The sequence below is a fragment of the Hylobates moloch genome, unplaced genomic scaffold (genome assembly GCF_009828535.3).
Source record: "Hylobates moloch isolate HMO894 unplaced genomic scaffold, HMol_V3 SCAFFOLD_9, whole genome shotgun sequence".
Taxonomy (NCBI): domain Eukaryota; kingdom Metazoa; phylum Chordata; class Mammalia; order Primates; family Hylobatidae; genus Hylobates; species Hylobates moloch.
The window spans coordinates 45,668,242-45,695,826 of NW_026652284.1; the positions used below are offsets into that span (position 1 = coordinate 45,668,242).

At 41.3% G+C, this 27,585-nt stretch overlaps 2 protein-coding genes and 1 long non-coding RNA gene across 5 annotated transcripts in view; 2 read left to right on the forward strand and 1 right to left on the reverse strand.

The window, feature by feature from the left end:
- The window catches only part of TCEA1 (transcription elongation factor A1), a 57,470-nt gene extending 52,499 nt beyond the window's left edge, over positions 1 to 4,971 (forward strand). The window contains exons 9-10 of the mRNA XM_032759773.1: positions 1,029 to 1,100; positions 3,410 to 4,971. Of these exons, the coding sequence (XP_032615664.1) occupies positions 1,029 to 1,100; positions 3,410 to 3,418 (81 nt within the window). The 3' untranslated portion in view covers positions 3,419 to 4,971. The remainder of the gene's footprint in view (positions 1 to 1,028; positions 1,101 to 3,409) is intronic.
- A 5,966-nt stretch (positions 4,972 to 10,937) lies between these two features.
- LOC131384208 (uncharacterized) lies at positions 10,938 to 20,214 on the forward strand. The gene is made up of 3 exons (XR_009214844.1): positions 10,938 to 11,567; positions 18,070 to 18,398; positions 19,893 to 20,214. It is a non-coding gene; the product is annotated as an uncharacterized LOC131384208 (long non-coding RNA).
- RGS20 (regulator of G protein signaling 20) overlaps positions 12,779 to 27,585 on the reverse strand; it is a 105,359-nt gene continuing 90,552 nt past the window's right edge. The window contains exons 4-6 of one of the 3 annotated variants that reach the window (XM_032759777.2): positions 19,881 to 19,964; positions 17,983 to 18,217; positions 12,779 to 14,017 (exon numbers count right to left, since the gene is read on the reverse strand). In XM_032759777.2, the coding sequence (XP_032615668.2) occupies positions 13,829 to 14,017; positions 17,983 to 18,217; positions 19,881 to 19,964 (508 nt within the window). In that variant the 3' untranslated portion in view covers positions 12,779 to 13,828. The remainder of the gene's footprint in view (positions 14,018 to 17,982; positions 18,218 to 19,880; positions 19,965 to 27,585) is intronic. The other 2 variants (XM_032759774.2, XM_032759778.2) reach the window with 2 other exon arrangements.

Sequence of the window (27,585 nt, forward strand, 5' to 3'; positions counted from 1 at the left end):
CCCACCACCACACCCGGCTAATTTTTGTAGTTTTAGTAGAGACGAGGTTTCACCGTGTTGGCCAGGCTGGTCTTGAACTCCTGACCTCAAGTGATCCACCTGCCTCAGCCTCCCGAAGTTCTGGGATTACAGGCGTGAGCCACCATGCCTGGCCAATTTTGACTTTTTGATTCTTTTCTGGCATTTCCCAAAATCTCAGGTCCTTTGCAATGTGCCTAAACTGCTGGTCACTGATTATTTCTTGTTTGGTGCCATTTTTAACTTTTAATCTTGCTGAACATTAAATGCTTGAAGAAACCGAATACATCTGGAGTTCTCTCCCTCTTAATTGTTTAAAAAAAACCCAAAAACCTCTGTAAGCATCTTACTGGCTGTGTAATATTTCATCAGATGGATATACTCTTATTTTATGTCATTACTTCCCTGTTGAATATTTGTTTTTAGTGTTGTGCTGTTATAAAATTATATTCTTTTAAACATCCTTTGTTTTTTTGTGTTTTTAATTTCCATCTTAGAAATAGATTAGATATCAAGTTTCTAGGTCACAGACAATGCTGCCTAACTTTTAGAAAGGCTGTTGGAGTTATATTTGTCAGACTGAGATATTCTTAATTTTTACATCTTGTTAATTTGTAAGAGAATATTGACATATGTTTAAATTTATTCATTTCTGTGCTTCTTACTGATGAAATTGTTTTTGAGATCCTTTTTCCAAATAACTTACTGATGAATTTTTAAAATACTTATTAGCTATTTATAAAAAATATAAGGTGTGACTTTAGAGGATTTTCCCACTTATCTGGTATATATTAAAGAAGAAAGACAAAGAAGGTCTTAGGAAAATGAAGTTTGTAAGTGTGTGCTCTGTTGACATTATTTAGCTTATTTGAACTTGTTTCAGACTTCTATTCATTTTATTGTGGTACCACCATATTTATTACATATTATATATCTTTATGTATAACATTATTTGGGTTGGGTTTTTTTATAGTACTGAAAAAAGTACATTTAATTTAATTCTGCTGCAGGTACAAACCCGTAGTGCTGATGAACCAATGACAACATTTGTTGTCTGTAATGAATGTGGAAATCGATGGAAGGTATGGACTCTCTTGGATTCATATTATATACTCACTTATAATAGAAAGATTTCTTCTGGTCTTTTCATAGCTCTGCCTAGATATCTCAATATATACAGATATGCTCACACTATCCAGTACTCTTGTACTCCCTGACTACTTGTAATGGAATATACTATCTTGTTACCCTACTAGAAATAAAGAGTATTAATTTGACTTTACCACCTTTATTTGTTCTGGTGCAGGAAATGGGGAGTGAATCTTAACTGTTCAATTATTATATCACTGTCCTATTTATACTATATTCATTAAGTTGTTTTGACTCTTGTACTTCCAGAAAATCTATACGTGTTTATTACTTGTTTTAATAGATTTTGATTTTGGAAAATTTTTCTTCCCTTGTTGAAATCAGACCCAATGATTTTAGTGTTTATTTTAGAAATTACAGATGAGCACTGCTGTCATTTGGTAAGCTTTTCACTAAGCCTTCATATTGCCTGTGTGCTCTGAAATTAGTCCCACACAGGCAAGTTGATATTATTTAAATGATTCATTCTTGAGGGATTTTGTGAAACAAAAGCATAAAATTTAAATTTGGGAGCAGAAATACACATCAGTACTAAAAACGTTTTAATCATTATAGATGAGGATGTTAAGGGTGTGAGTTTGGGAGGCTTACGTGGTAGGAATTTAGTCTTTGGAATCATACAAACTGATTTTGAACTCCTTTGCCACTTCCCATTACTGAACTATATTGTTCTTATGTATTAAATGTAAATAGTACCTACATTTTGGATTGTGATGAAGAGTAGAGATAATATATTTAGTGTGCCTGATAATTGTTGGTGTTCTAAAAATGCTGGCTATTTTTATTAGTTTTTCTGAAGTTTGTACAAGATTCTTTTTTTTTTTCATTTATACTTACATAGACTTTTCAGTTTAATGCTCATTTTGAATTATTCACTTAGCTTAAAGCATTTTCTGAAAATCAGAAATGAACTAGAAGCCATTTGGGTCAGAGTCCCAAACCATATTGAGGATATCCATTTGGCTTCTTCAACTCCACTTTAAGGGGTTGGGGCCAGTACCTATTTTGTTTTATTTATTCATTAATTTTTTTGAGAGAGAGCCTCACTCTGTTGCCCAGGCTGGAGTGCAGTGGCGCTATCTCAGCTCACTGCAACCTTCGCCTCCCAGGTTCAAGTGATTCTCCTGCCTCAGCCTCCCAAGTACCTGGGATTACAGGAATGTGCTACCACGCCCAGCTAATTTTTGTATTTTTAGTAGAGACGGCGTTTCACCGTGTTGGCCAGGCTGCTCTTGAACTCCGACCTCAGGTGATCTGCCAGCTTTGGCCTCCCAAAGTGCTGGGATTACAGGCGTGAGCCACCGTGACCGGCCCAGTACCCTTATTACGTACAAAGATTCAGTTCTGAGCTGGAAAGATTACTGCTATCGAAAGTGTCTTCATGGTTTGAAACAGTATTTCCTACCCATCTCAGGTTGCAGAAGTTGTCATTGGTCTAGGAGAGGGACATTCACCTTCTTTTTCAATCCTGTTGAGAAAATTTGGCCTGTTCTCTTGGATTTGTTTTGCATGATGGATCTTTTTTTTTTTTTTTTTTTTTTTTGAGATGGAGTCTTGTTCTGTTGCCAGGCTGGAGTGCAGTGGCATGATCTTAGCTCACTGCAACCTCCACCTCCCGGGTTCAAGAGATTCCCCTGTCTCAGCCTTCCGAGTACCTGGGACCACCATGCCTGGCTAATTTTTTGTATTTTAGTGGAGACGGGGTTTCTCCATGTTGGCAGGATGGTCTTGATCTCCTGACCTCATGATCTGCCTGCCTCGGCCTCCCAAAGTGCTGAGATTACAGGTGTGAGCCACTGTGCCTGGCTGATGGATCATTTTTATTATGGTGATGAGGTGTGCAGTGCAGTTTGCTTTGAATACATGCAAGTTTTGACATAGTACTTAACTGAATTTAAGAAAGTTCAATTTAGGATAGAAAGCTGATGCCTAGGGTGGCATATTTTAGAAGTTCGATTTTGGAATTGTTATTATTTTTTTTAACCTTAAAAACATTATAAAGAGGTATTTAATAAAAATGCTGAAATTGTTTTATACAAGTTCTTTAGTTATATGTTCCTAGTAGTTCTAAGTTGGGAAAGTCAGGCACTTAAGATAGGTGATTATTATGTGTGAAAAATACAGCATCTTTTTCAAAAATGCATCTTTTTTAAAAGCAATATCAGGTGTATGCTGTATTAAATGGGGAATGTACCTTATTGGTATTTGAAAGTCTTACAAAATATTTTTTCTTTTTTGACAGTTCTGTTGAGTTGGAAGAATTGGCAAAATATCTGGACCATTAAGAAAACGGATTTTGTAATTAGCTTTAAACTAGGCCAAGCAACTAGTTTTCCTGCAAATCAAATTTTTAAAGCAACTTGGGTTAGACTTTGTTTTTGACCTAACATCCCTTCCTTAAATGCCTTCTGTAGTTTCAGATCAGTAGGGAGACCATATAATAATTGTATGGTATCTGTTTCAAAACGTATTTTTTCTGTTTTTATAACTAAGTCGATATCAAACTTTTGGCAATATTTTTTCTTTCTTAAAGGAAAATATACCTTAACTTTTTTTCTTTTACACTGTGAAACATACACAGTAGAAATTCTGTTATTCTCTGTTATTAATACATACATGAAAATACATTTTTTTCCATATTGGCATGTAGCTACAAATATTAAAGGAGGAGAAAAGGTAATATAATTTTAGGTTTACCAAATATGGTGTGTATTCAAATAATACTTGACCAGCTTATCTAAAATGTACATAATTTTTGAGGTAGCTTATGAATTTGATTTTAATTATTATGTTCACAAGCTTGGAATATTAGATATTATTTTGCATCTGTAACTAACCGTGATCATCATTTCTTGTAATTTCTTGTACATGTATATTACTTGTTCTTAATAGATTTTTGGAAACAAGACTTTATTGAGATCAGTTTGGTTTTCCTGTTAATTTACCTGTTTGACTTTATAATGTGTTTTAGTTTTGCAGAAGAACACTGTTGTAGTTTAGAAGGCTTTTCATAAATCCCCTCATAGGCAAAGATGAAAACTTCCCACTATTTTTTTCCCCTCTTAGGAAGACATACTGGAAAGAAAATGTTTAGCATCTTAGTGTAGTATAGCTATTGTAAACAGTTCATGACTAGATTTTGATTCGGAAATCTATACTGACCAAGGATTAATCTTAAGGATTGTATAAATCATTAAAGCTGTGGTCTTTCCATGTAGAGATTGACGGAAAATATTTTTGTCCCAAGTCTTATTTGCTGACTTTTTCTGTCAATGAGTGAGATTGTTGAACAAACTGAATATATGGGCCATAGCAAGTAGCTTTACAGTACAGATCTTACAATTAAGTTTTACTTTTGTTAAAGTGTGTACCATTTTTTCTGTTTGGAGTAAGACAAAAATTGTTTTGACATAGGTTCCCTAGGGTACACTTGCTCTAGCATACTTTAAAGGCCACTGTTGCAAAGTCTGCGTTTTATGCTGAATCTGCATTCTGTCAGGCACCCGTAGAAAGACCTCAGTACATGCTTTGCACTCTCCTTTGCTCCCTTTTTCCAATTTCTTATTGCATATCATTTTGTTGTAATACAGAAAGCAGCATTTTTAAATGTCCATGTTAAGAATTGGCCCATCGGTACCAGCTCACCTCTATTTTGTCAGTTCATAGTTGAAGATTTTGTTTTATTTAAAAAACAAAGTACATTTTTGAAATAATGAGTTTCAGAATAAAATAATCTCACTTTTAAATTAAGTGATCCATTTTAAAATTTGTAATTCAATAAAGTTTTTTTTGTTGTTAAACATATATCACATTTTGTCATTTTATTTAGACATTGAAGCTTGCTTTACCTTTTGTTTAACCACACACCCACTCTCCCCTCAACTACTAAGGTATTTCTAAAGTACAGTTTTAAGTAAAGCCTGGTCTTCAGTAAAAACTAGTATTCAGCAGCACTACAGAGCATGTTTTCTTTCTTATCTTTTCCTGGACCTCTGGTGATGGGTGGAATGGCAGGTTCTGAGTAAATACGTGCGTGCATCCCATGTGTACACTTAATGTGAGAGACCAAATAGTGAGTCTTGCTATTGGAAAATACTAGACTTTATTTATTCATTTATTTTTTTGAGACAGTCTTGCTCTGTCGCCCAGGCTGGAGTGCAATGGTGCAATCTCGGCTCACTGCAACCTATGCCTCCCAGGTTCAAGCGATTCTCCTGCCTCAGCCTCCCAAGTAGCTAGGATTACAGGCGCCCGCCACCATGCCCAGCTAATTTTTGTATTTTTTAGTAGAAACGGGGTTTCACCATGTTGGTCAGGCTGGTCTCGAACTCCTGACTTCAGCTAATCCACCCACCTCGGCGTCCCAAAGTGCTGGGACTACAGGCATGAGCCACCATGCCCGGCCCAATACTAGACATTTGTAAAGTAATCGGAAGTAAATATTAAGGGTAATATTTTATGATATTTACTTTGAGGGCAAAGTAACCGTGTTAAATGAACATGCAAAGGAATTAGACAAATATACTGGCGGATAGTGAAGAACCATCCTGGGGAAAGCAGAAAATAACAATCTTGGTTTTTCTAGCTTACCTGGGTGATGACGAGCATTGGTTTATAAATTTTGCTAAGCTATGGCAAAAATTCAGAAATATTTATATTCACCCAGTCACCTAAACCTATGTATAATCTTACAAATGGCAAATATTTTAAGTATTAAGGAGACAGCAAAAGAAATAACAGGCTGTGCTTTGAATTTTTATAGCTACATAGTGGTTGTCCTTGTGGGTCAAATTGTAATTTGTGGATTTGAATTGACTTTATTTCTTTTCTCTTTATTTCTTTTTTTCTTTTCTTTTCTTTTTTTTTTGGAGACAGGGTCTCACTCATTCACCCTGACTGGAGTGCAGTGGCACAATCTGCTCACTGCAACCTCCACTGCCTGGGATCAAGTGATCCTCCCACCTCAGCTTCCCAAGTAGCTGGGATTATAGGTGCACACCAGCACACCCAGCTATTTTTGTGCTTTTATTAGAGATGGGCCATGTTGCCCAGGCTGGTCTTGAACTCCTGGGCTAATGCAATTTGCCTGCGTCGGCCTCCCAAAGTGCTGGGATTACAGACTTGAGCCACTGTGCCTAGCCATTTCTCAAAATAAAAACTACAGTTAGAGTTGTGATTTAGAGAGTTTCACTCAACAGTTGTTCTCAGGCTGGGCTTGGTGGCCACACCTGTAATCCCAGCACTTTGGGAGGCTGAGGCAGGAGGATTGCTTCAGCCCAGGAGTTCGAGACCAACCTGGGGAACAAAGCAAGACCCTGTTTCTACAAAAAATAAAAAAACTAGCTGGGCATGGTGGTGCATACCTGTGGTCTCAGCTATTCAGGAGGCTAAGGCAGGAGGATCCTTTGAGCTCAGAAGATTGAGGCTGCAGTGAACTGTGTTTGCACCACTGTACAACACCCTGGGCAACAGAATGAGACCCTATCTTAAGAAAACAAAAACAAAAAAAACCAGACCAGTGAGGTGGCTCATGCCTGTAATCCCAGCACTTTGGGAGGCCAAGGCAAGAGGATTGCTTGAGCTCAGAAGTTTGAAACCAGCCTAGGCAACATAGCGAGACCCTGTCTCTATATAAAATTTTTAAAAAACAAAAAATTGTTTTCTATCTCCCCTTTATTCAGTTGTAGAAAATTAACCATTCAAAAGGAATTGTATATCCCACTGGGAAACCCGATGGAGATAATCACTGAATTACTAGTGAAAGCCACATATGAGGCCAGGCACGGTGACTCATGCCTGTAATCCCAACACTTTGGGAGGCCAAGGTAGGTGGATCACCTGAGGTCAGGAGTTTGAGACCAGCCTGACCAACATAGTGAAACCCCGTCTCTACTAAAAATACAAAAGTAGCTGGGCATGGTGGCACATGCCTGTAATCTCAGCTACTTGGGAGGCTGAGGCAGGAGAATTGCTTGAACTTGGGAGCAAGAACAAAACTGCCTCAAAAAAAAAAAAAGCCACGTATGAAAAACAAAGGACCAACATTAAGGATACTACTTCATGGGAAATAGGACAGAGTTACTGACAAATTCCTAGGAAGTAATGGAAGAATTATGTTGAACAATGTTTAAGTAAGTCGAAATCAATAAAAAGTAATAGTGAAATAGAGTGGAAAAAACAGCTTATAATCATGGCTATATTCGATAATCAACAGCTGTAAGTTAGTAGAGGTGGAGTTAAGTTCTTGTGGGAAATGTGTTCACTGGTGTCTCTAGCATCCAGAAGAATGCCTGTCACATAGTAGGTGCTCATGAAATAGTTTTTCTTGGATATGTCTTTGTCATTGTGTTACATGATGTTCTTGGCTGTTCAAGAGCTAAGATATAAAGAAAGAAAATGTTCCATGGGTTGAGGACTTGCAGAGGTAGAGTGAATAACTAATGGTTGGTCATGTTTTAGACTCCAACTTTAAAATAAGGAATGTAAGGAGTTAGAGTGTTGGGAGATCCCTTTTGGTGCTTTATTTCTGCAAAGTGATGGAACAGTTTCAGTGTACTCTTGTACTTGTTTATCCAGCTGGAGGATGGAAATTGAAAGCACAGGGAGCTGTCTCAGGTGACTTACCTTGTTCTGATTCCTCTCCCTGGATGCTAATAAAGATAGCTAATTTTTATTTTTCCCCTTAATGGCCATGATTTCAAAGAGACACATTTCATATGTGATATCCCATACAGTCCGATTAAATTGGTCCACGTATTTTTATAATTGGGTGACTGAACTACTTTGAAATAAACGTTATTTGTGTGATAATGCCAATGTGAAAGTATAGCAGGTATTAAAAAAGCAAAAACTGAGAGCACTGGAGTTTGGACTGTGATAGGTATAGCTTCTGTCTCAGCATTAGTGAACTCATTAATGAACTCAGCATTAGTTCCCAAATACTTTCCTAATTTATTTAGGGGCAGCTTCGCCCCTTCTCCTCTCTACATGACTCCAGCAGGTCTCGTTCACAGTGTCCCCCCTACCCCATGCCTGTCCTTGAGATTCCCATATGAACAGTGACAGCTAAGCCAGCTTGAGCTGCGTTTGGGGCTCCCTGCAGCTTTTTGCCTACTACATACAGAGATCCTTTGTGTATGATGAAGCTGAGGGGAGTTGAGATGGAGAGAGTCCTGATAGTATTGGACGTCTGGACCCAGCCATGTGGAAGCTAGAACTACTGTAGACTTCCTGCTTATGAGGGGAAAACATTTTCCTTTGTGCTTAAGCTAGTTTGAAACAGGTTGCTGTCACAAGCAAGTGAAAAAAAATCTTAAATTATTTTGGGTGAATATTTGAGTTAAATAAAAGAGCTGATACAAAACATCAAAAGCTGTGAGAATACTGCCAAGATTTCCAGTTAACCTGCAGAAGCAAAAGAGATCTGGGGGAGCATTAAGGTTATGGGTTAATATCAGGCTGACTTATCTTAATGTTTTGCTGATCTGTCCATCTTTTTCAATTTTTTTATTGAGTAAGAACAGGTAACATGAGATCTACCCACTTAACAAATTTTTATATTTATAAGCACAATGTTGTACAGTAGATCTCTAGCACTTACCTTATATAACTGAAACTTTATACCCATTGAACAGCAGCTCCCTACTTCCCCTCTCGCCAGCCCCTGGCAACCACCATTCTACTCTCTGCTTCTGTGAGTTTAACTATTTTTTGCAGTATTTGTCTTTCTTTCACTTAGCATAATGTCCTCAAGATTTGTCCATTATCCTGATTCATCAATTCTGTCACATATGGCAGGAGTTCCTTACTTTTATGGCTAATATTTCATTGTATAAACACACCTATCACTTTTTTTTTGAGATGGGAGTCTCAACTTATAATGACTAAGATGATAAATATTGTGCAGAATATTCCTGCAACATTAAAAAATGGCCCCCAAACACAGGATGTAGGTATAACTTAAGAGGTCAGGTTTTTTGGAGGAGGTAGATCTTATAGAAATGATAGGAGTTCGCTGGGTAAAGAGTGGAACTTTAGAGGGAGCAGGTAAGGGACAGCAGAAACCAAGTTTTCAGGAACAGTCATGAAGGTCTGAGTGGCGTATGCACCTTTTCTACACATCTGTGTTCTAGAGACTAAAACAGAAACAAAGCTGGCTAGGGAGGCAGTAGCCTGACTGCAGAGGGCCTTGCTTATTATGCTGGGCCAAGAACTCAGTATTTGACTCCAGGCAATCAGGAACTACTGAAAGATGTTAAGGAGTGGAGGGATGGTGACAAGCAGAAATTTATGTGAGGATGACCACCTTGTAGGCGTTTGAAAGATGGATTTGAATGGGCTGAGACTGGGAGCAGGAGACCAGGAAGCTCTTTTGGCAATGATGCAGATAAGAGATGGTGGGGTCAGAAGAAAGAAAGAGACAGGTAAGAAATATTTAGGAGGTAAAATTGGCGAGACTGGGTGATTATGTGTGGGAAGAGAAAAGGAGGGAAGAGTCACAGTTAACACCAGATAAGAGCTTGGGCGACTGACTGGGTCACTGGGCTGCAGGCAGGGCCAGGCTTGGGGTAGGGAGGCAGTGGGGTCATGAGTCACAACCAAGCGCTGGTGTGTTCCACCCTCCGTGGGATACACCGGTGGAAATGGCCAGCTGGGAGCTAATTCTCAAGTTGAGGAGAAAAGTCTTGATCCCAATTTGGTAGCCATCAGTAGATTGGTAGGTATTTTAAACAAGGGGATATGAGGACCAAGGGAGAACATACAGATTGGCAAGAAAAGGAAACCCAAGTCCATGCCTTAGGGGCCACCACATTTATTTATTTATTTTTTTATAAGCATGTTGTGACTTTATTATTATTATTATTTTATTTAGTTATTTTTTTAGGACTAGAAGGAATTAATTTTTTTTGCACACAAAACAATAAACATTTTCTAAAAATACATACAAACAAAAAAATGCATATCAAACATATTAGGAAGGTTGCACATGGGAAGACGGGGAGTAGAAATGGGGGGTGGGAATTAAAATAAATGAGAGAGGGACTTTGTATGGATCAATGATAATAACTCAATCCTCTATTTGACAAAGAAGAATGAGAAGGAAGAGGAAGAAAAAGAAAGTGGGATAAAGGATCAGAAAGGGAGGAAAATAGAAAAAATTAGAGTATGACTCCAGGGTAGACCTGTTTTGTTGTCGCTGGGTTGATTGGTTGGTTTGTCTGTTGTATTTCTCATATGTTTTGCCATGTTGGCCAGGCAGGTCTCGAACTCCTAGCCCCAAGTGATCAACCCGCCTCGAACTCCCAGAGTGCTGGGACTGTAGGCGTGAACCACCACGTCCAGCCCCCACATTGCATCTGGCCTCCGTGGTAGACCTCCCAGATGGAGCGGCCGGGCAGAGGCGCTCCCCACATCTCAGACAGGGCGGCCGGGCAGAGACGCTCCTCACTTCCTAGATTGGGTGGCGACCGGGCAGAGACTCTCCTCACTTCCTAGATGGGGTGGCGACCAGGCAGAGGCGCTCCTCACTTCCCAGACGGGGCGGCCAGGCAGAGGCGCTCCTCACATCCCAGACGATGGGCGGCCGGGCAGTGGCGCTCCTCACTTCCCAGACGATGGGCGGCCGGGCAGATTCCCAGACGGGCGGGCCAGAGGCCCTCACTTCCACGATGGTGGCGGGCAGAGGCCTCCTCATTCCAGAGGGGTGGTGGTTCCCAGACGGGGTGGCCGGGCAGAGGCGCTCCTCACTTCCCAGACGGGGCAGCCGGGCAGATGCGCTCCTCACTTCCCAGACAGGGCGGCCGGGCAGAGGCACTCCTCACTTCCCAGACGATGGGCGGCCGGGCAGAGACGCTCCTCACTTCTTCCCAGCCTGGGCGGCCGGGCAGAGGCGCTCCTCACTTCTTCCCAGCCTGGGCGGCCAGGCAGAGGCGCTCCTCACTTCCCAGACGGGGCGAGGGGCCACCACATTTAATGGCCAGGTAATAACAGCAGTGACTAACATGTAGTAAGTGCTTACTGTATTGTACATGGACTTGCTTTAATCCTCAGCAACACCAGGGATTAGCACCATTATTATCCTCAATTTCACTGATGAGGAAGCAGGCCCAGAAAGGCTGAGTTCCCACTGCCACATGGCCAGTAGAGGAGTCTGAGAGTCTGATTCCAGAACCCAAGCCCTTAGCTGCTGAGCTCTTCTGCCTGGGAAGGAAACGAAGAAGAGAGAGAATATGGAGAACTAGGAGAGTACCTCAGAAGCTGTGGGAAGTGCTGTTTCAAGGAATGAGTCATCCATGATATCAAGAGCTGAGTAGCCCACTGAGAAGGCTGGGAAAACTGCGCTGTAGACTTGGCGGGGAGAAGCCTCCTTGGAGCAGTTGAGGGCACTGGAGCAGCTCAAGGTGAGAATGGGGAGATGAGGAAATGGAGACAGCAAGTGTGGGCTATTGTGAAAGGTCTGATGAGAAAGGGGGCGACAGGAGGCAGCCGTTACAGTGGAACGCGCGTTTGTTTTTAACCGGGAAATCGAGCATGCTTACGGTGCGGGAAAAAGCCAAGGTGAACTCAGTGATACAGGAGGGTGGGGAGAAACTGCTGGAAAAAAGCTCTAAGTAAGAGTCTTTCATTTACCACTGTTCACCACCGCCCCTCGAGACACTCCCATGCATTTGCTGCCATATTTCCATATTCCCCGACTCTCTTACCTTTATTGACAAGGTGAATCCTAAATCTCCTTTGGGGCTCTCAGTTCTGTCTATCCTCGCAATGATTTACCCTCAGCTATCTTTTCATGCATAATTCTCCAGGCAATCTTATTCCCCTATGTGCTGAAAAACCCCCAAATCAGTACGCCAGCCTAGATTCAGCCACCCAGATCCCTCCATCCAACTGATTCCGACAAGTCCTTTTATGTGTATCTTCCCTCGTTCTCAGCATGTCAGTTCCTTTGGGGTGTCTCAGTTATGAATACCATCTCATCCAGTGCCCTCTCTGCCTCCAACACATCCATTCTTCTTGTTCTCTGGATTTTGACGTTGGTGCCATCTCCACCAGAATCTTTCCATAACCCTTCGTGACTCCCACAGCGCTGTTCTTCCCCTGCTGTGGTTCTTACTATATCAGAGTTGCCACTGACATGTCTGTCTGCCTTTACTGAATGTAAACTACTAGAGGGCAGGGTTATGTCTTATTCGCAATCACATCCTTTTTCTTTAGTAAGAAATGAGATTGGAAAACTTGGAAGTACATGTAAGGGATTGACACCTCAAAAAGGAGAGCACATTGTTCTCTGGGACTGGACTGAGGGAGACGACAAATAGATACTGATCTGTATATGTTTATAGGTTGCATGGGAAGTTGAGGGGGCTTAGGGACACAATTTGCATAGTAGGGTAGAGGTAAAATGGTTTCCTGAGAATGAAGGAGAGGGGCTTGGGTTTGGGGCTTGAGTTGAGTCATGAAGATATAGGCAGGCTATGGAGGGGCCAGGGAGGGAGAAGGACCCAGAGGAGAACCATCCCCCTAGAGGGCAGGAGCACGGCGCCGCCTCCTGCAAAGTACTGTCTTTCCCACTACTTAGAGAGTCCCAGATTTTGAGTGTGTTTCCTGTTCTATGTAGAGATGGGTTTCTTCAGGATGGTCTAGGTCTACCAACCGGTATTTTTACCTATGAGAAGTTATTCTTTTTACCTATGATAAAAATAGTGGGATCTAAGGACAGAATCCTAGTCTGGGAGCTAAAAGATAGGCTGCACGTATCCCTACTTAATCTTCTATTTCCCAAATATGTACATATGGAAAAATAAAGATTGAGATAAAATTCTTGTGCTTTATTTCTTTAAGGAATGAAAATGCCCATATTTCTTTCAGTAATAAAAATGGAAATATGCTTATTTGACAGTTTTGTTGTGAACATGACCAAGTTATGAATTTAAAAATTCATTCTTTAGGTTGGCAAATTCTGATAATAATATAACAGTAACTCTTTTCAACAAAAGAATTTTCTAAGCACTGCTTCTGTTACCAGACACTGGAGACGGATTCACTTCAGAGCACAGTGCTTTCCATTAACCACGTAGAGATCCACACGCACACATATGTCACCATACATACATACATACATACATACTGTAAGATCGAGTAGAATGCTATTTTTACATGTAGTGGTCACATCTTTTATGAACTGTGAATTTGGGTCTTGTAATGGCACTGGTAAGTGACGTATTCAAACCGAGTTTGATGGACGGAAGATGTCGTTGAGAAACACCTGAATGTCTTGTCTTTGAGGGGAGAGTAATCAGTTACCAAACTCATGCAAAATAAAAGTGGTTCCCTTTGCTCTGGTGGATGTGCCTGCTCCGGGCAGCAGGGAGCCTTCTGTGTGTAGCCTTCGCCACTGACAACATGCTACTGTTATTGTAAATGCAAATACGCTATCTTTCTACAACAGCCATATCCCTTTATTTTTTTTTCAAAAGTATCACTAAAGGTGGCTGCAGTTTACATGGTGAATATATAGCAGTCTGTTGAAGGAATCATCTGTTATTAGAATAGCCTGAGTATTACTCCAGCAGAAGATGCTACAACCTCTAAATTCCCTGTGCTAGATGTAGCCCATGAGTTCTTTTATTATTTTATTAATAATAAATATATTTGAAAAATCCTATGCTTCAACGGATTTCTCCGATAAGGACTGAAGCAAGTCCTTATAGACAGCAGAGTTCATGAATCGAGGATATGAGTCTCTGTGCATCAGGGTGTAAATCTGAAGTTGAGCATCATCGAATATGTGTTGGGATGGCTCCACCATGTTTCTGTTGATCACTTCTCTCACCCGGGAGTCTAAGCTCACCTGTCGACAGAAACGAGTAGGATCTGTATTAGAGACTTTAGTTGTATCTCTATCCCAAATTCCTAGAGCTTGTGGGGATTTTTGTTGTTGTTGTTTTTGTTTTTTGTTTTTTTGTTGTTGTTGTTTTGTTTTGAGACAGTCTTACTCTGTCACCCAGGCTGGAGTGCAGTGGTGCGATCTCAGCTCGGTGCAACCTCCGCCTCCTGGGTTCAAGCAATTCTCTTACCTCAGCCTCCCAAGTAGCTGGGATTACAGGCACCCACCACCACACCCGGCTAACTTTTAGTAGAGACGGGGTTTCTCTGTGTTGGTTGGTCTCGAACTCCTGACCTCAAGTGATCCGCCCGCCTCGGCCTCTCTAGGTGCTGGGATTACAGGCATGAGCCACTGTGCCCAGCCTTGTTGTTTTTTAAATATCCCAAACCAAACAAGATCATCCAAAAAATCCAAACCACCGAAAGAGAAACCAAAAGCATAATCAACGCAGTTCTCAAATGTCAGTGGCATCAGCAGGCTCCAGAGGGCTTGTGAGAGCGGTTCCTGGGCCCCATCCCAGACTCAGTAGGTGTAGGGGCCCCTGATTGCTTGTTATTTCCCACAAGTTCTAAGTGATGCTGGTGGGGCTCACACTGCTGTTTAGAAGAAAACAGGCAGCACAGACTGTCCCTTGCTCATTTCCTTGTAACGTGGGGGCTGACGCCTGCAGGCCCAGGCTTCCCCTGCTGGCCCACAGTGGCAGGGCTCTGGGGATGAGTGCTGGCTTGCCTGGAGGGTTTGGCACAGGGGTGAAGTGGAAGTTGACTCAAAACCCTGGAAGGTTCCAACACAGGGCCTGAGGGCAGACGATGCCTGTGTTTAAATTCCAGCCCTGGCTGGGTACGGTGGCTCACGCCTGTAATCCCAGCTCTGTGGAGTTCGAAACCAGCCTGGCCAACGTGGCGAAACCCTATCTTTACTAAAAATAAAAAATACTAGCTGGGCACGGTGGCAGGTGCCTGTAATCCCAGCTACTCGGGAGGCCGAGGCAGGAGAATTGCTTGAACCTGGGAGGCAGAGGTTGCAGTGATCCGAGACCATGCCACTGCACTCCAGCCTGGGCAACAGAGCGAGACTCCATCTCAAAAACAAAACAAAACAAAAAAAACCCAACCCTGTCACTGCATAGCCGTGGGGACTCAGGCAAGCTAAACTGTGTCCTAGTGAGCTCTTCCCCTGAAGTGGGGTTGATGATGATGGTAATGTCTTATGGTTTTGGTGATTTAATGACAATTAAAGTGCTTGGATTTCACTAAGCCCATAGGAGATGTTGATTGCTCTGATGTTTGGCTCTTCCTAGACAAGGTGATCTGCCTGCTTCTGCCTCCCATAGTGCTGGGATTACAGGCGTGAGCCACCGTGCCCGGCCTGTTTTTGGTTGTATAATACTTCAAAAGACTGATGAAAAACCTTGCCTTAAAAAAAATCATGACAAAATAAAAATATGTGGAAGCCATAAATTAAAGGACAAAAATTATCTTGCTCTTTATTAATTCAAAATGAAAATAACTTTTTGGACTCCGTATTCAAACATGTCAACTGAATATTGCCAATTTAACAACGCGAACTTAAGAAAGCAAAATGTAACAACGCAAAATTAAATAAGCCAACGACCCCACCACCTGGTCTGCCTACACTAGGCATACGGGAGTCATTTGAGACGGTGGGGTTTGCCTCAGATCCAACTCTTCCTCTCTAGTGTCTTCAGCTGGCCTAGCTAGGCCCTCGTCACGTCCCTTTAGACTCCTGAATTAGTTTTCTAATGTCTTCTGCCCCTGGTTTTCTCCAAATCCACTCTGCAGCCCTATTGGTCTTTCAAAAATCAAAATTTGATGATATAAACAGGCTAAAATCCAAGGGCTTCCCAAGATAAAAATCCAGACACTTCGCCATGATGCCCAAACCTCTCCATGCTCTCCGACTACCCCTTCTCTAAGTCTCCTCCCGCTACCTGCCCCCAGCCCTAATAGTTTGGTAAGCACCCTCCCCTTCCGGCACAATCTATGTACGCTTGCAGTGATCACACAACCTCATGCTCTTCCCTGGGCTCGCCTGGTCCTGTCTCCTGGGATGTCCCCATCCTGCTGTGTTTGTGGAAATTTCCTTTTCACTATCCTTGGTCCATCTGTAGCCTCCTTGAGTATTTTTCTCATTCTCGCCCACCCCTTTGTGGATGGCTCACCCCCGAGCCCCAGTGAGTGCTGAGCATGTGGCCAGGGGTCCTGGTCTGTCCGCCCACATCTCCAGGAGCTCCATGACAGGGGAGGCCCTGCTTCTTCAACCTGACATTCCTGTCGGCACATAGTAGGAAATAACCAATAGTTGTATAATTAGAGCTACAAGGCACCCAATTTGAGAACAATCTGACCTCCTAAATTTTATTTTGTTATTATTATTTTTTTGAAATGGAGTTTTGCTGTTGTTGCCCAGGCTGGAGTGCAATGATGCAATCTCTACTCACTGCAACCTCTGCCTCCCGGGTTGAAGCGATTCTCCTGCCTCAGCCTCCTGAGTAGCTGGGATTACAGGTGAATGCCGCCACACCCGGCTAATTTTTTGTATTTTTAGTAGAGATGGAGTTTCACCATGTTGGCCAGGCTGGTCTCGAACTCCTGACCTCAGGTGATCCACCTGCCTCGGCCTCCCAAAATGCTGGGATTACAGAAGTGGGCCACTGTGCCAGGGCTGACCTCCTACATTTTAGATTTGAAGAAACTGAAACACTGACAGGTGGAAACTTGCCCAATCTCATACATCTGATAATTTCTTGAATGGGAAAAGGCCAGCCTGGGGAAAACCTTTTCAGCATCGGTATCACATCTGTGATGCTGCTGCTCCATAACATCAAGATACCTAAATACAAGATTTTTCTTAGAATAACAAGATAATTTTATTTAAAGGAACGTCTTAGGGTGTAATATTTGTGAACAGTGTTCAGTGTCAAATGGAGACTCCAGGGGATACTTTTTCCAGAAAAATGCACAAAATTTTTCACAGATTTCAGAGGACTCTGGGAGCCCCTCTGCAGGTCCACAGTCAAAGGGATCTGAAAACCGTGAATGTGGGTACAGCTGTTTGGTCATGTTCAGCTTGACCCAGAACATCAACTGCAAAATGTAGAAAACAGCTGCACCCGCATTCATGGTATTCAGATCCCTTTGACGGTGGACCTGCAGAGGCGCTCCAAATGTCCTCTGAAATCGGTGAAAATTTTTGTGCATTTTTCTGGAAAAAGTTAAAAGTAATGGTAAGGCCGGGCACGGTGGCTCACGCCTGTAATCCCAGCACTTTGAGAGGCTAAGGCAGGTGGATCACGGTCAAGAGATCAAGACCTCCTGGCCAACACGGCGAAACCCTGTCTCTACTAAAAATACAAAAATTAGCCGGGCGTGGTGGTGCGTGCCTATAATCCCAGCTACTCTGGAGTCTGAGGCAGGAGAATCGCTTGAACCTGGGAGTCAGAGTTTGCAGTGAGCCAAGATCGTACCATTGCACTCCAGCCTGGGCAACAGAGTGAGACTCCGTCTCCAAAAAAAAAAAAAAAAAAGGCGATTACTTTTCTTTAGATTTTTGAGATGGAGTTTCGCTGTTGTCACCCAGGCTGGAGTGCAATGGCACAATCTTGGCTCACTGCAACCTCTGCCTCCTAGGTTCAAGCGATTCTCCTGCCTCAGCCTCCCAAGTAGCTGGGATTACAGGTGCCCATGACCACACCAGGCTAATTTTTGTATTTTTAGTAGAGACGGTGTTTCACCATGTTGGTCAGGCTGGTCTCCAACTCCTCACCTCAGGTGATCCGCCTGCCTCAGCCTCCCAAAGTGCTGGTATTACAGGCGTGAGCCACTGTGCCCAGCCTATGGCAATTACTTTTGCACCAAGTTAATAATTTCACCAACAGCCTTAGGAAAAGGCATTTCGTGGTCACATACCTCCTTAGGAGAAAGTATAGAAATGTAGTCTTCATAGATTATCCTTGCTTTCTCTTCAATAATGTTTTTATTAGCTTCCTTTTTCAGCTCCTCACAGGCCATCCAGAAGAGCATATTTTCTTCACTGAATTCTGTTCGGAGGAATTCACGGAATGCATTCCTTCCTGCTGGAGTGACCATTAGTTTGTCGAATGACTGAGCCCAGGCGTTGACTTCTTCCAGAGTAGGAGCAGGGCTTCGTGGAGACCAAAAGAGAGGGGGCAAAAGGGAACTGCTTATATAGGTTGAACATCCAAAATTGAAAAATCTAAAATCCATATTGCTCCAAAATCTGAAACTTTTTGAGCATCGACATGACACTCAAAGGAAATGCTCATTGGAATATTTTGAATTTTTGGATTTGGGATGTTCAACTGGTAAGTATAATGCAAATATTCTGAAATCTGAAAAAATCTGAAATCTGAAACATTTCTAGTTCCAAGCATTTTGGATAAGGGAAACTCAAACTGTATTTCAATCTCCTTGTTACGTGGGTCTTTTTGGATACCTTCAGGTTCACTAATTATTTATTTAGTTGTATCTAATCTTCTATTTCAATCATCAATTTTTTAAAAATTTGAACAATAATATTTCATTTTTAAAACTTCTATTTTATTTCTTTTCAAATCTTCCAGGTCATTTTTAAAAGAAATGTGTTAACATGCTGGGCGCAGTGGCTCACGCTTGTAATCCTAGCACTTTGGGAGAACGAGGTGGGCAGATCACCTGAGGTCAGGAGTTCGAGACCAGCCTGGCCAACATGGCGAAATCCCATCTCTACTAAAAATACAAAAATTAGCTGGGCATGGTGGTGGGTGCCTGTAATCCCAGCTACTTGGGAGGCTGAGGCATGAGAATTGCTTGAACCCAGGAGGCGGAGGTTGCAGTGAGTCAAGATTGCACCACTGTACTCCAGCCTGGGCGACAGAGCTAGACTCCATCTCAAAAAAAAAAAAAAGAAATGTGTTAACAGTGTTTACTCTCTTAGAGGTTAGATCACTTTCTTTACTTATATACCATTTAATTTTTGGCAAGCATCTATAGCTTTTTCTTTCTCCCTCTCCCTTGATTGATTGATTGAGATGGAGTCTTGCTCTGTCTCCTAGGCTGGGGTGCAGTGGTGCAATCTTGGCTCACTGCAACCTCTGCCTCCAGTGTTCAAGCAATTCTCCCTGCCTCAGCCTTCCAAACAGCTGGGATTACAGGCGTGTGCCACCACACCCCCTAATTTTTGTATTTTAATAGAAAAGGGGTTTCACCATGTTGGCCAGGCTAGTCTCAAACTCCTGACCTCAGGTGATCCACATGCTTCGACCTTCCAAAGTGCTGGGATTACAGATGTGAGCCGCCATGCCCAGCTACCATATATTATATAATATACTTTTATTTTTAAAATATAACTTTCATGTTTGCTTGAGAAGGATGTATATTTTCAAATGTTTAAATCCAAGTTTTTGTAAATGACCAATAAATATATATACTATATCTAGATATAGTATATATTATATCTTATAGTATATATAAATATGTATACTATATCTTATATAAAATTATATAATATACTTTTATTTTTAAAAGTATATAAAAATAAAATAACATAATATGTTTTGTTAGGAAGCATCTATTTGTACTTGCAATTAGCAAAGGGATTAGACTAATAATGGAACTGATTTCTCTCCCTGTCACACGATGAATTAAATGGAATTCTGCAGGGGAGGAATGTGAGGCCACATAATGATTGGATGTTACTAAATTGCAGTTAGAGAAAGTGTGTGTTCTGTTGAAACATACAAGGCAAAGAAAAGAAAGAGGTTAGTATTTCTGTTAGTTTAGTGAGGTAAAAAAAAGTGTGATTTCACCTTTCTTCCCAGGTTGGAAGATCTGCTCTGAGTTCGTGGGAAGCTATTGTGGGCCTCTGATCTTCCTGGTTTCTAACAGTGAGACTGCAAAAAAAAAAGACATTCACATGTTGACAGCTCAGTCCTTGCCAAGAAAAGATTTTAAAGAGAACTTCAGATCCCCAAGTATTGATAGAATTTCTTCCTCTACTTGGAAAAAAAAAATGACCCCAATTAGTTTTCCCAAGCAAACCAAGAGGGTGACAATAAGGTACTAGAAATATAAATTATTTATAACATTGTGGTTTCTACTATTGATAAAGAGTTAGAAATTATTGTGTTCAATTATACTTAGAATAATGATTTTTTAAATAAAAACATTCATTAGAAAATAGTAAAAAAGGGTTGGGCGCGGTGGCTCATGCCTGCAATCCCAGCACTTTGGGAGGCCAAGGCAGGAGGATCACTTGAGGCCAGGAGTTTAAGACCAGCCTGGGCATCATAGCGAGACCCTGTCTCTATTTAATACAAATGAAAATAGTAAATGAAAATAGTAAAAAAGTAAGACTGTCAGGAATGTTTTGGGGTTTCATTTCATTTTCTGAATCTTAAAAAGTATACATCCTCTAGGCTTTGTTTCCAGTCAAAATGGAGGCTTCATATATTTATAGTCACATATACAAAAGTAATAGAGAAAACTAAGAAAGTGCATAATCAAAATCTATTATAGTTCTCTGAAGAGTTTGTTTTCTTATACACATTCTGTACATTTGTCTGTAAACTTATTCCAAGTATTTTTGTTGTTGTCGTAAATGGAATTTGTACTTTTATCTCATCTTCTAACTGATTATTGTTGTAATATGAATGCTATTTTTTTTTTTTTTTTTTTTTTGAGACGAAGTGTTGCTCTGCTGCTCAGGCTGCAGTGCTGTGGTGCAACCTCAGCACACTTCGACCAAGCAATTCTTGTGCCTCAGTCTCCTGAGTAGCTGGGACTACAGGCATGTGCCAACAAGCCCGGCTAATTTTTGTATTTGGTTTCACCATGTTGGCCAGGCTGCTTTCAAACTCCTAACCTCAAATGATCCACCCACCTGGACCTCCCAAAGTGCTGGGATTACAGGCATGAGCCACCGCGCCTGGCCACTTTCTTAATCACTTTATTGAGCTATCATTCATATGCCGTCAAGTTTATCTGTTTAAAGTGTACAATTCAGTGGTTTTTAATATACTCACAAAGTTGTGCAACCATCCCTACCATCTAATTCCAGAACATTGTCATCACCCCCAAAAGAAACCCCACCAGTAAGCAGTCATTGCTTATTACCTGTATCTCCCCACTCTACCCGCCCTAGGCAAGCACGAATCCACTTCCTGTCTCTATAGATTTGCCCGTTCTGGAGCATACCATATGTGATCTTTGCTGGCTGTCTCCTTTCACTTGGCATAATGTTTTTGCACTTAACCCATGCCGTAGCATGTATCGGCGCTTCATTTCTTTTTCCAGTTGAATAATATCTCATTGTTTGGATAGACACATCACATTTCGTTTGTCCATTCATCAGCAGATAGACATTCGGGTTGTTTCCACATTTTGGCTGCATGAATCATGCTGCTATGCACATTCCTGTGCAAGTACGTGCGAACATATATTTGTGTTTCCTCAAGTAGAAACCTCGGAGTAGAACTGCTGAGTCATATGGTAACTTGAGTTTTAAAATTTTGAGGAACTCCCAAACTGTTTTACAAAGCAATTGCACCATTTCACATGGTAATATTTGAGGGATCCAATTTCTCCATGTCCTTGCCAACAGTTACTGTTGTCTTTTTTATTCTAGCTTCATAAGTGGGTGAGAAGTGGTATTTCATTGTGATTTTGATTTGCATCTTGCTAATGACTACTGATATGGAACATCTTTTCATGCATTTACTAGCTATTTGTACGTCTTCTTTGGAGAGATGTGTATTCAGATCTTTTGACTATTTCTAAATTGATTTATTTGCATTTTATTATTGAAATGGAAGTGTTCTTTATTTTAAGATCTGAGGCTAAAGAGTATTATTTTAATTATAATTTTATATCCTTCTTATTTCTGAATTCTTCTGTATTTGTATCAGTTATAGCTATAATTCTCTTGGGGTTTCATCTGCAAATAGGAAGAATTTTTACCTCTTTATTTCCAATTCTCAGGCCTCTACTTTTCTTGTCTAATTAGCTAACACTTAAAATACTTTTTTTTTTTTTTTTTTTTTTGAGATGGGGTCTCGCTCTGTCTCCCAGGCTGGAGTGCAGTGGCATGATCTCAGCTCACTGCAACCTCCGCCTCCCGGGTTCAAGCAATTCTCTTCCCTCAACCTCCTGGGTAGCTGGGATTACAGGTGAGCACCACACGCCTGGTTAATTTTTGTATTTTTAGTAGAGACGGGGTTTTACCATGTTGGTCAGGCTGGTCTCGAATTCTTGATCTTGTGATCTGCCCGCCTTGGCCTCCCAAAGTGTTGGGATTACAGGCGTGAGCCATCGCGCCCAGTCAAATACATTGTTAAATGGTAGTAGAGATTGTGGACATTTTGCCTTATTCATGATTTTTGCAGGAATGCTTTCAGCATCCCATCAACTTAAAAATGGATTTTATCACTGACAATTCGGGTTTTCTTTATCTTGTTGCTGCTGTATTTTCTATATTCTTTATTATATCTTTTCTTAACATTCTTTATTTTATAAAAGTTTTTCAGCCTGTTTTCAGCACATCAGTTTTATAAATTTTCTGTGTGTGTGTGTGTGTGTGTCTGTGTGTGTGTGTGTAGCTCTATTTTTCTTTAAAGGCAAAATCGTTAGAAATGCAGGAACCCTTTTGACTTCTTTCTTTCATGATGTCAGGGCTAAATAGCTTCAGTAAATAATGGCTTCTTTTAAAAAAAAATCCAGCCAAAAAAAAACTTGAGAGGCATCTGAGTGGTACGCTCTCTGCATGACTTCCGAGGCTTCTTTTGTAAGCAGAACACATTACTGCTCAGTGGGTATGAAAAAGCAGAGGAAAAAAAGAGATGAATTTGACAGGAGATTCCTCAGAGAACCAGAAGCTGTACTGCAAACTAAATAATGCAAACTTATTTAAGCTTTGATATACTTTTTCCCTCATTTCAAGTAAGAATGTTTTAAAGAGACAATGTGTTTTTGAAAAAGAGAAGAATTTTTTTTGTGAAGTTTTCTTTACCTCGGTCCGCTGTTATTGTTACAGCAGAACTAGAAGATGTCTATAGTAGCCAAAATAGTTGCTCGCTGTGTTTTAGGAAGTTTCAGTAAAAGAAGACCCATGGCCAGATATATTTTGGTAAAATTTTGAGTGATGAAGAGAAAACTTACTAGAAAGGAAAAAAACTTTATATCCAAGAGAACAAGAATCAGCATGCCTTCCCTTATAACACTAAATACCAGAAGGCCTTACAGCAAAATGTTGAGAAAGATTCACAAGTACTTAGAAGACAAATTGCCATTTACCTTTCTTGAAAATTGACTTGACTATGTATATTAATATGGTTAAATCTCAAAAGTGTGGTGAAAAAAAACAAGGAAATTCACTATTAAAACCGTTGAAGTTTGCTGTGTACTTTTCCCCATCTCATTTCTTCTTCTCTTTACCCTAGAGAGAGCCACCATTTTTAACTTACTGTTTACCATTCCAATTCATAATTATGCTACTATATTATATTCATAAACATATATTTTTAAACATAGTATAAATGTAATTATGTAACATGTATTGCTTTATAATTTTTTTTTTCCCTCTAGCATACGAATTTATTTATTTCTGAGACAAGGTCTCACTCTGTTGCCCAGGCTGGAGTGCAGTAGCATGATCATAGCTCACTGCAGCCTTGAACTCCTGGGTTCAAGTGATCCTTCCGCTTCAGCTTCTAGAGTAGCTGGGACTACAAGCACATGCCACCATGCCTGGCTAACTTTTTTTATATAGAATTAAATGTGTATGGTATGGATTGTATAATATACAAAAATATCACTTTCTGTCTATCCCTTTAGAACCTTTTAATGCTGTAGTGAATCCTCTCACACATGTCTCCTTTTTTTGCAGGGGTGTGAGAAGTTTTTCCAGGGTATAGCTTTTTCTTTTCTTTTTTTTGTTTTTGTTTTTCAGACAGAGTCTCACTCTGTTACACACACTGGAGTGCAGTGGCGCAATCATAATTCACTGCAGCCTCAACCTCCCTGGGCTCAAGCGATCCTCCCACCTCAGCCTCCTGAGTACCTGGGACTACAGGTGTGCGCCACCATGCCTGGCGAGTTTTTGTGTTTTATTTTTTATTTATTTATTTTTGAGATGGAGTTTTGCTCTCGTTGCCCAGGCTGAAGTGCAATGGTGCAATCTCGGCTCACCGAAACCTCCGCCTCCCAGGTTCAAGCGATTCTGCTGCCTCAGCCTCCTGAGTAGCTGGGATTATGGGCATGTGCCACCATGCCTGGCTAATTTTGTATTTTTAGTAGAGATGAGTTTTCTCCATGTTGGTACGGCTGGTCTCCAACTCCCGACCTCAGGTGATCCGCCTGTCTCGGCCTCCCAAAGTGCTGAGATTACAGGTGTGAGCCACCGCACCCGGCCAATTTTTGTGTTTTTTGTAAAGATGGTGTTTCACCATGTTGCCCAGGCTGATCTCGAGCTCCTGGGCTCAGGTAATCTGCCAGGGTATAGGTTTTAAAAGGGTGTATATTTAACTTTCATTTTTCTGATCCTTGTTGGTAGGAAATACAAGCAGATTATTTTCTGTTCCATTTCATTTGCTTATTCTTTTGGTTGTTATTTATTAATGTATTTTAATGTTCTTTATCCTGGATATGAATTATTTGTTAATTGCATTGTAACTATCTTATGTTTTATCTTTTGATTTTATTTTTGGTATCTTTTGTTAAACATATTTTAAAAATAGCTTTATTAAGATATAATTTGGCTGGCCTGATGGCTCACACCTGTAATTCCAGCACTTTGGAAGGCCGAGGCGGGCAGATCACCTGGGGTCAGGAGTTCGAGACCAGTCTGGCCAACATGGTGAAACCCCGTTTCTACTAAAAATACAAAAATTAGCTGGGCATGGTGATGCACGCCTATAATCCCAGCTACTTGGGAGGCTGAGGCAGGAGAATTGCTGGAACCCAGGAGGCTTAAGTTGCAGTGAGCCGAGATCGCACCACTGCACTCCAGCCTGGGTGATAGAGCGAGATTCCATCTCAAAAAAAAAAAAAAAAAAGATATAAGTTGCACATTATACAAGTTGCCAAATTGAACCGTATAATTCCATGGCTTTTAGTATATTTACAGAGTGGTATAACTATTGCCATGATTTTAGAACATTTCATCATCCCCAGAAGGAACTCTGTACACATTAGCAGTAACTCTATCTTCCTTATTCCTAGGCAACTGCTAATCTACTTTCTGTCTCTATGGATTTACCTATTCTGGACATTTCATGTAAGTGGAATAATAAAATATGTGGTCTTTTATATCTAGCTTCTTTCACTTAGCACAGTGTTTTCACAGTTCATGCTGTATTTTGGTGGTGTCAAGACTTCATTCCTTTTTTTTTTCGATACAGACTTTTGCTCTTGTTGCCCAGGCTGGAGTGCAATGGTGTGATCTCAGCTCATTGCGGCCTCTGTCTCTTGGGTTCAAGTGATTCTCCTGCCTCAGCGTCCCAAGTAGCTGGGATTACAGGCATGCACTACCACGCCTGGCTAATTTTTTGTATTTTTTTTTTTTAGTACAGATGGGGTTTCACCATGTTGACCAGGCTGGTCCCGAACTCCTGACCTCAGGTGATCCACCCACCTTGGCTTCCCAAAGTGGTGGGATTACAGGCATGAGCCACTGCGCCAGGCCACTCATTCCTTTTTTTTTTTTTTTTTGAGATGGAGTCTCACTGTGCCGCCCAGGCTGGAGTACAGTGGCGTGATCTTGGCTCACTGCAACCTCCGCCCACTGGGTTCAAGTAATTCTCCTGCCTCAGCTTCCTGAGTAGCTAGGCTTACAGATGCCTGCCACTATGCCTGGCTAATTTTTGTATTTTTAGTAGAGATGGGGTTTCACCGTGTTGGCCAGGATGGTCTTGATCTCTCGATCGGCCTGCTTCGTGATCCTCCTGCGTCGGCCTCCGAAAGTGCTGGGATTACAGGCGTGAGCCACTGCACCCAGCTGATCTTTTTTTTTAAGGTGGGAATTGATTTTTGTATATGGTGCTATGTAGGAATATAAATACATTTTTATATATTTGGATACCAAGCAGGATGACCAAATTTCCTGGTTTGCCTAGGGTTTTCAGGTTTTCTGGGCTGTGGGACCTTTCAGTGCTAAAACTGAGAAAGTCCTATCAGTGGGGATGAGTTGGTACCCAAATACCAAGTATCCTGCTATTTACTGAATAGTTCATTTTCTCCTTTGCTAATGTCACTTTTATCACGTGTTGGTAAGGTTTTCTAGATTTATTGTCTTTCACTGACGTTAAAACTATAGCGTGTATTTTTGGACTAATTATGAATAACATTACTTTTGAAAGAAAATTTTCTTATAATAATTTTTTCTAAGAAAAAGTCTGAATTATTTGATTTGTATGTCATTGACATGAGATTGTTTACAGCTTTGGTTTCACACTTTTTAACACAAAATTCATTGCCACATTTTATATCAATATTTGACCCCATTGTATCTATGATTGTTACTTGTTTCCTGAGTCTTTCCTCTGGGTTCCCTTTTTTTTCCTCTGAAGTAGGCCCTTTCTTCGGTTCTTTTAGGTTTGCAGGCAGTAAACTTGGTTGGCCTTCGTATGTCTGATCTTACCCATACTCTTGAATTATGGTTTGACTAAGTTTTCAGTTACTTTTCTCCAGCACTTTGAAGACATTGCCCTGTTGTCTCTTCTACACACACCTAAATGCTACAGAAGTGTTGGCTATGATGGTGATGACAGTGTCTTAGGTACAGATACTTATTTCATTCGTCCTACTTGTTACCTGTAGGAGGAGCCTGCTCTGGGACCTACCCCGCCCTCTAGCCTTACACTATCTCGGGACAATATATTGTTCAGGTCAGCATGTCAGCCACCTCCCACACCCTGCGTGAGGCAGCAGAGAAAGGAGGGAGGGGAAGCTTTGAACGTCAGCTGGAGTCTCATCTGCATCCGGACATCCTGCACATCTCTAGGAGGATGGTCTCATTTCCGCACTGAGATCTACTGGCAGAGTGAGAATATAGGACCCTAAACGCAGTCTGGCCATCACTGGTGTCCTCCTCCTTTAGGGCAGGCCCTGGACACCCACATGTTTCCTCTGCCCACCACCAGCGCCTCTCCTCTGGCTTCCTGCAGAGCTGTCCAGATTCCTACCAGGGGCTAAAGTCTCACCTTGACACTGCCTAGCTTTTGTCAGCCCCATGGCCACGTTTCCTCTTGCTGTGAGAATGAAGAGACCATCGGTATGGGGATCCCCCTGGTGGATGTTCTATTGCTGTGTCCCTTCCACCAGATTGGAACTTCTTGGAAATGAATACTAGCCTGAGTTGGGCAGGAGCCACCAAACTTCCCCGGGCATTTCATTTTCAACCTCCAATCTCCTCCCCAGGGATCAGTTCTGTCAGTTCCATATCGCGGTTTGTGATCAGTCCATTATCAGTTTTTCTTCTTTTCCACCGGGCAGAGGTCTTGGTCTAACTTATTGCCAAGC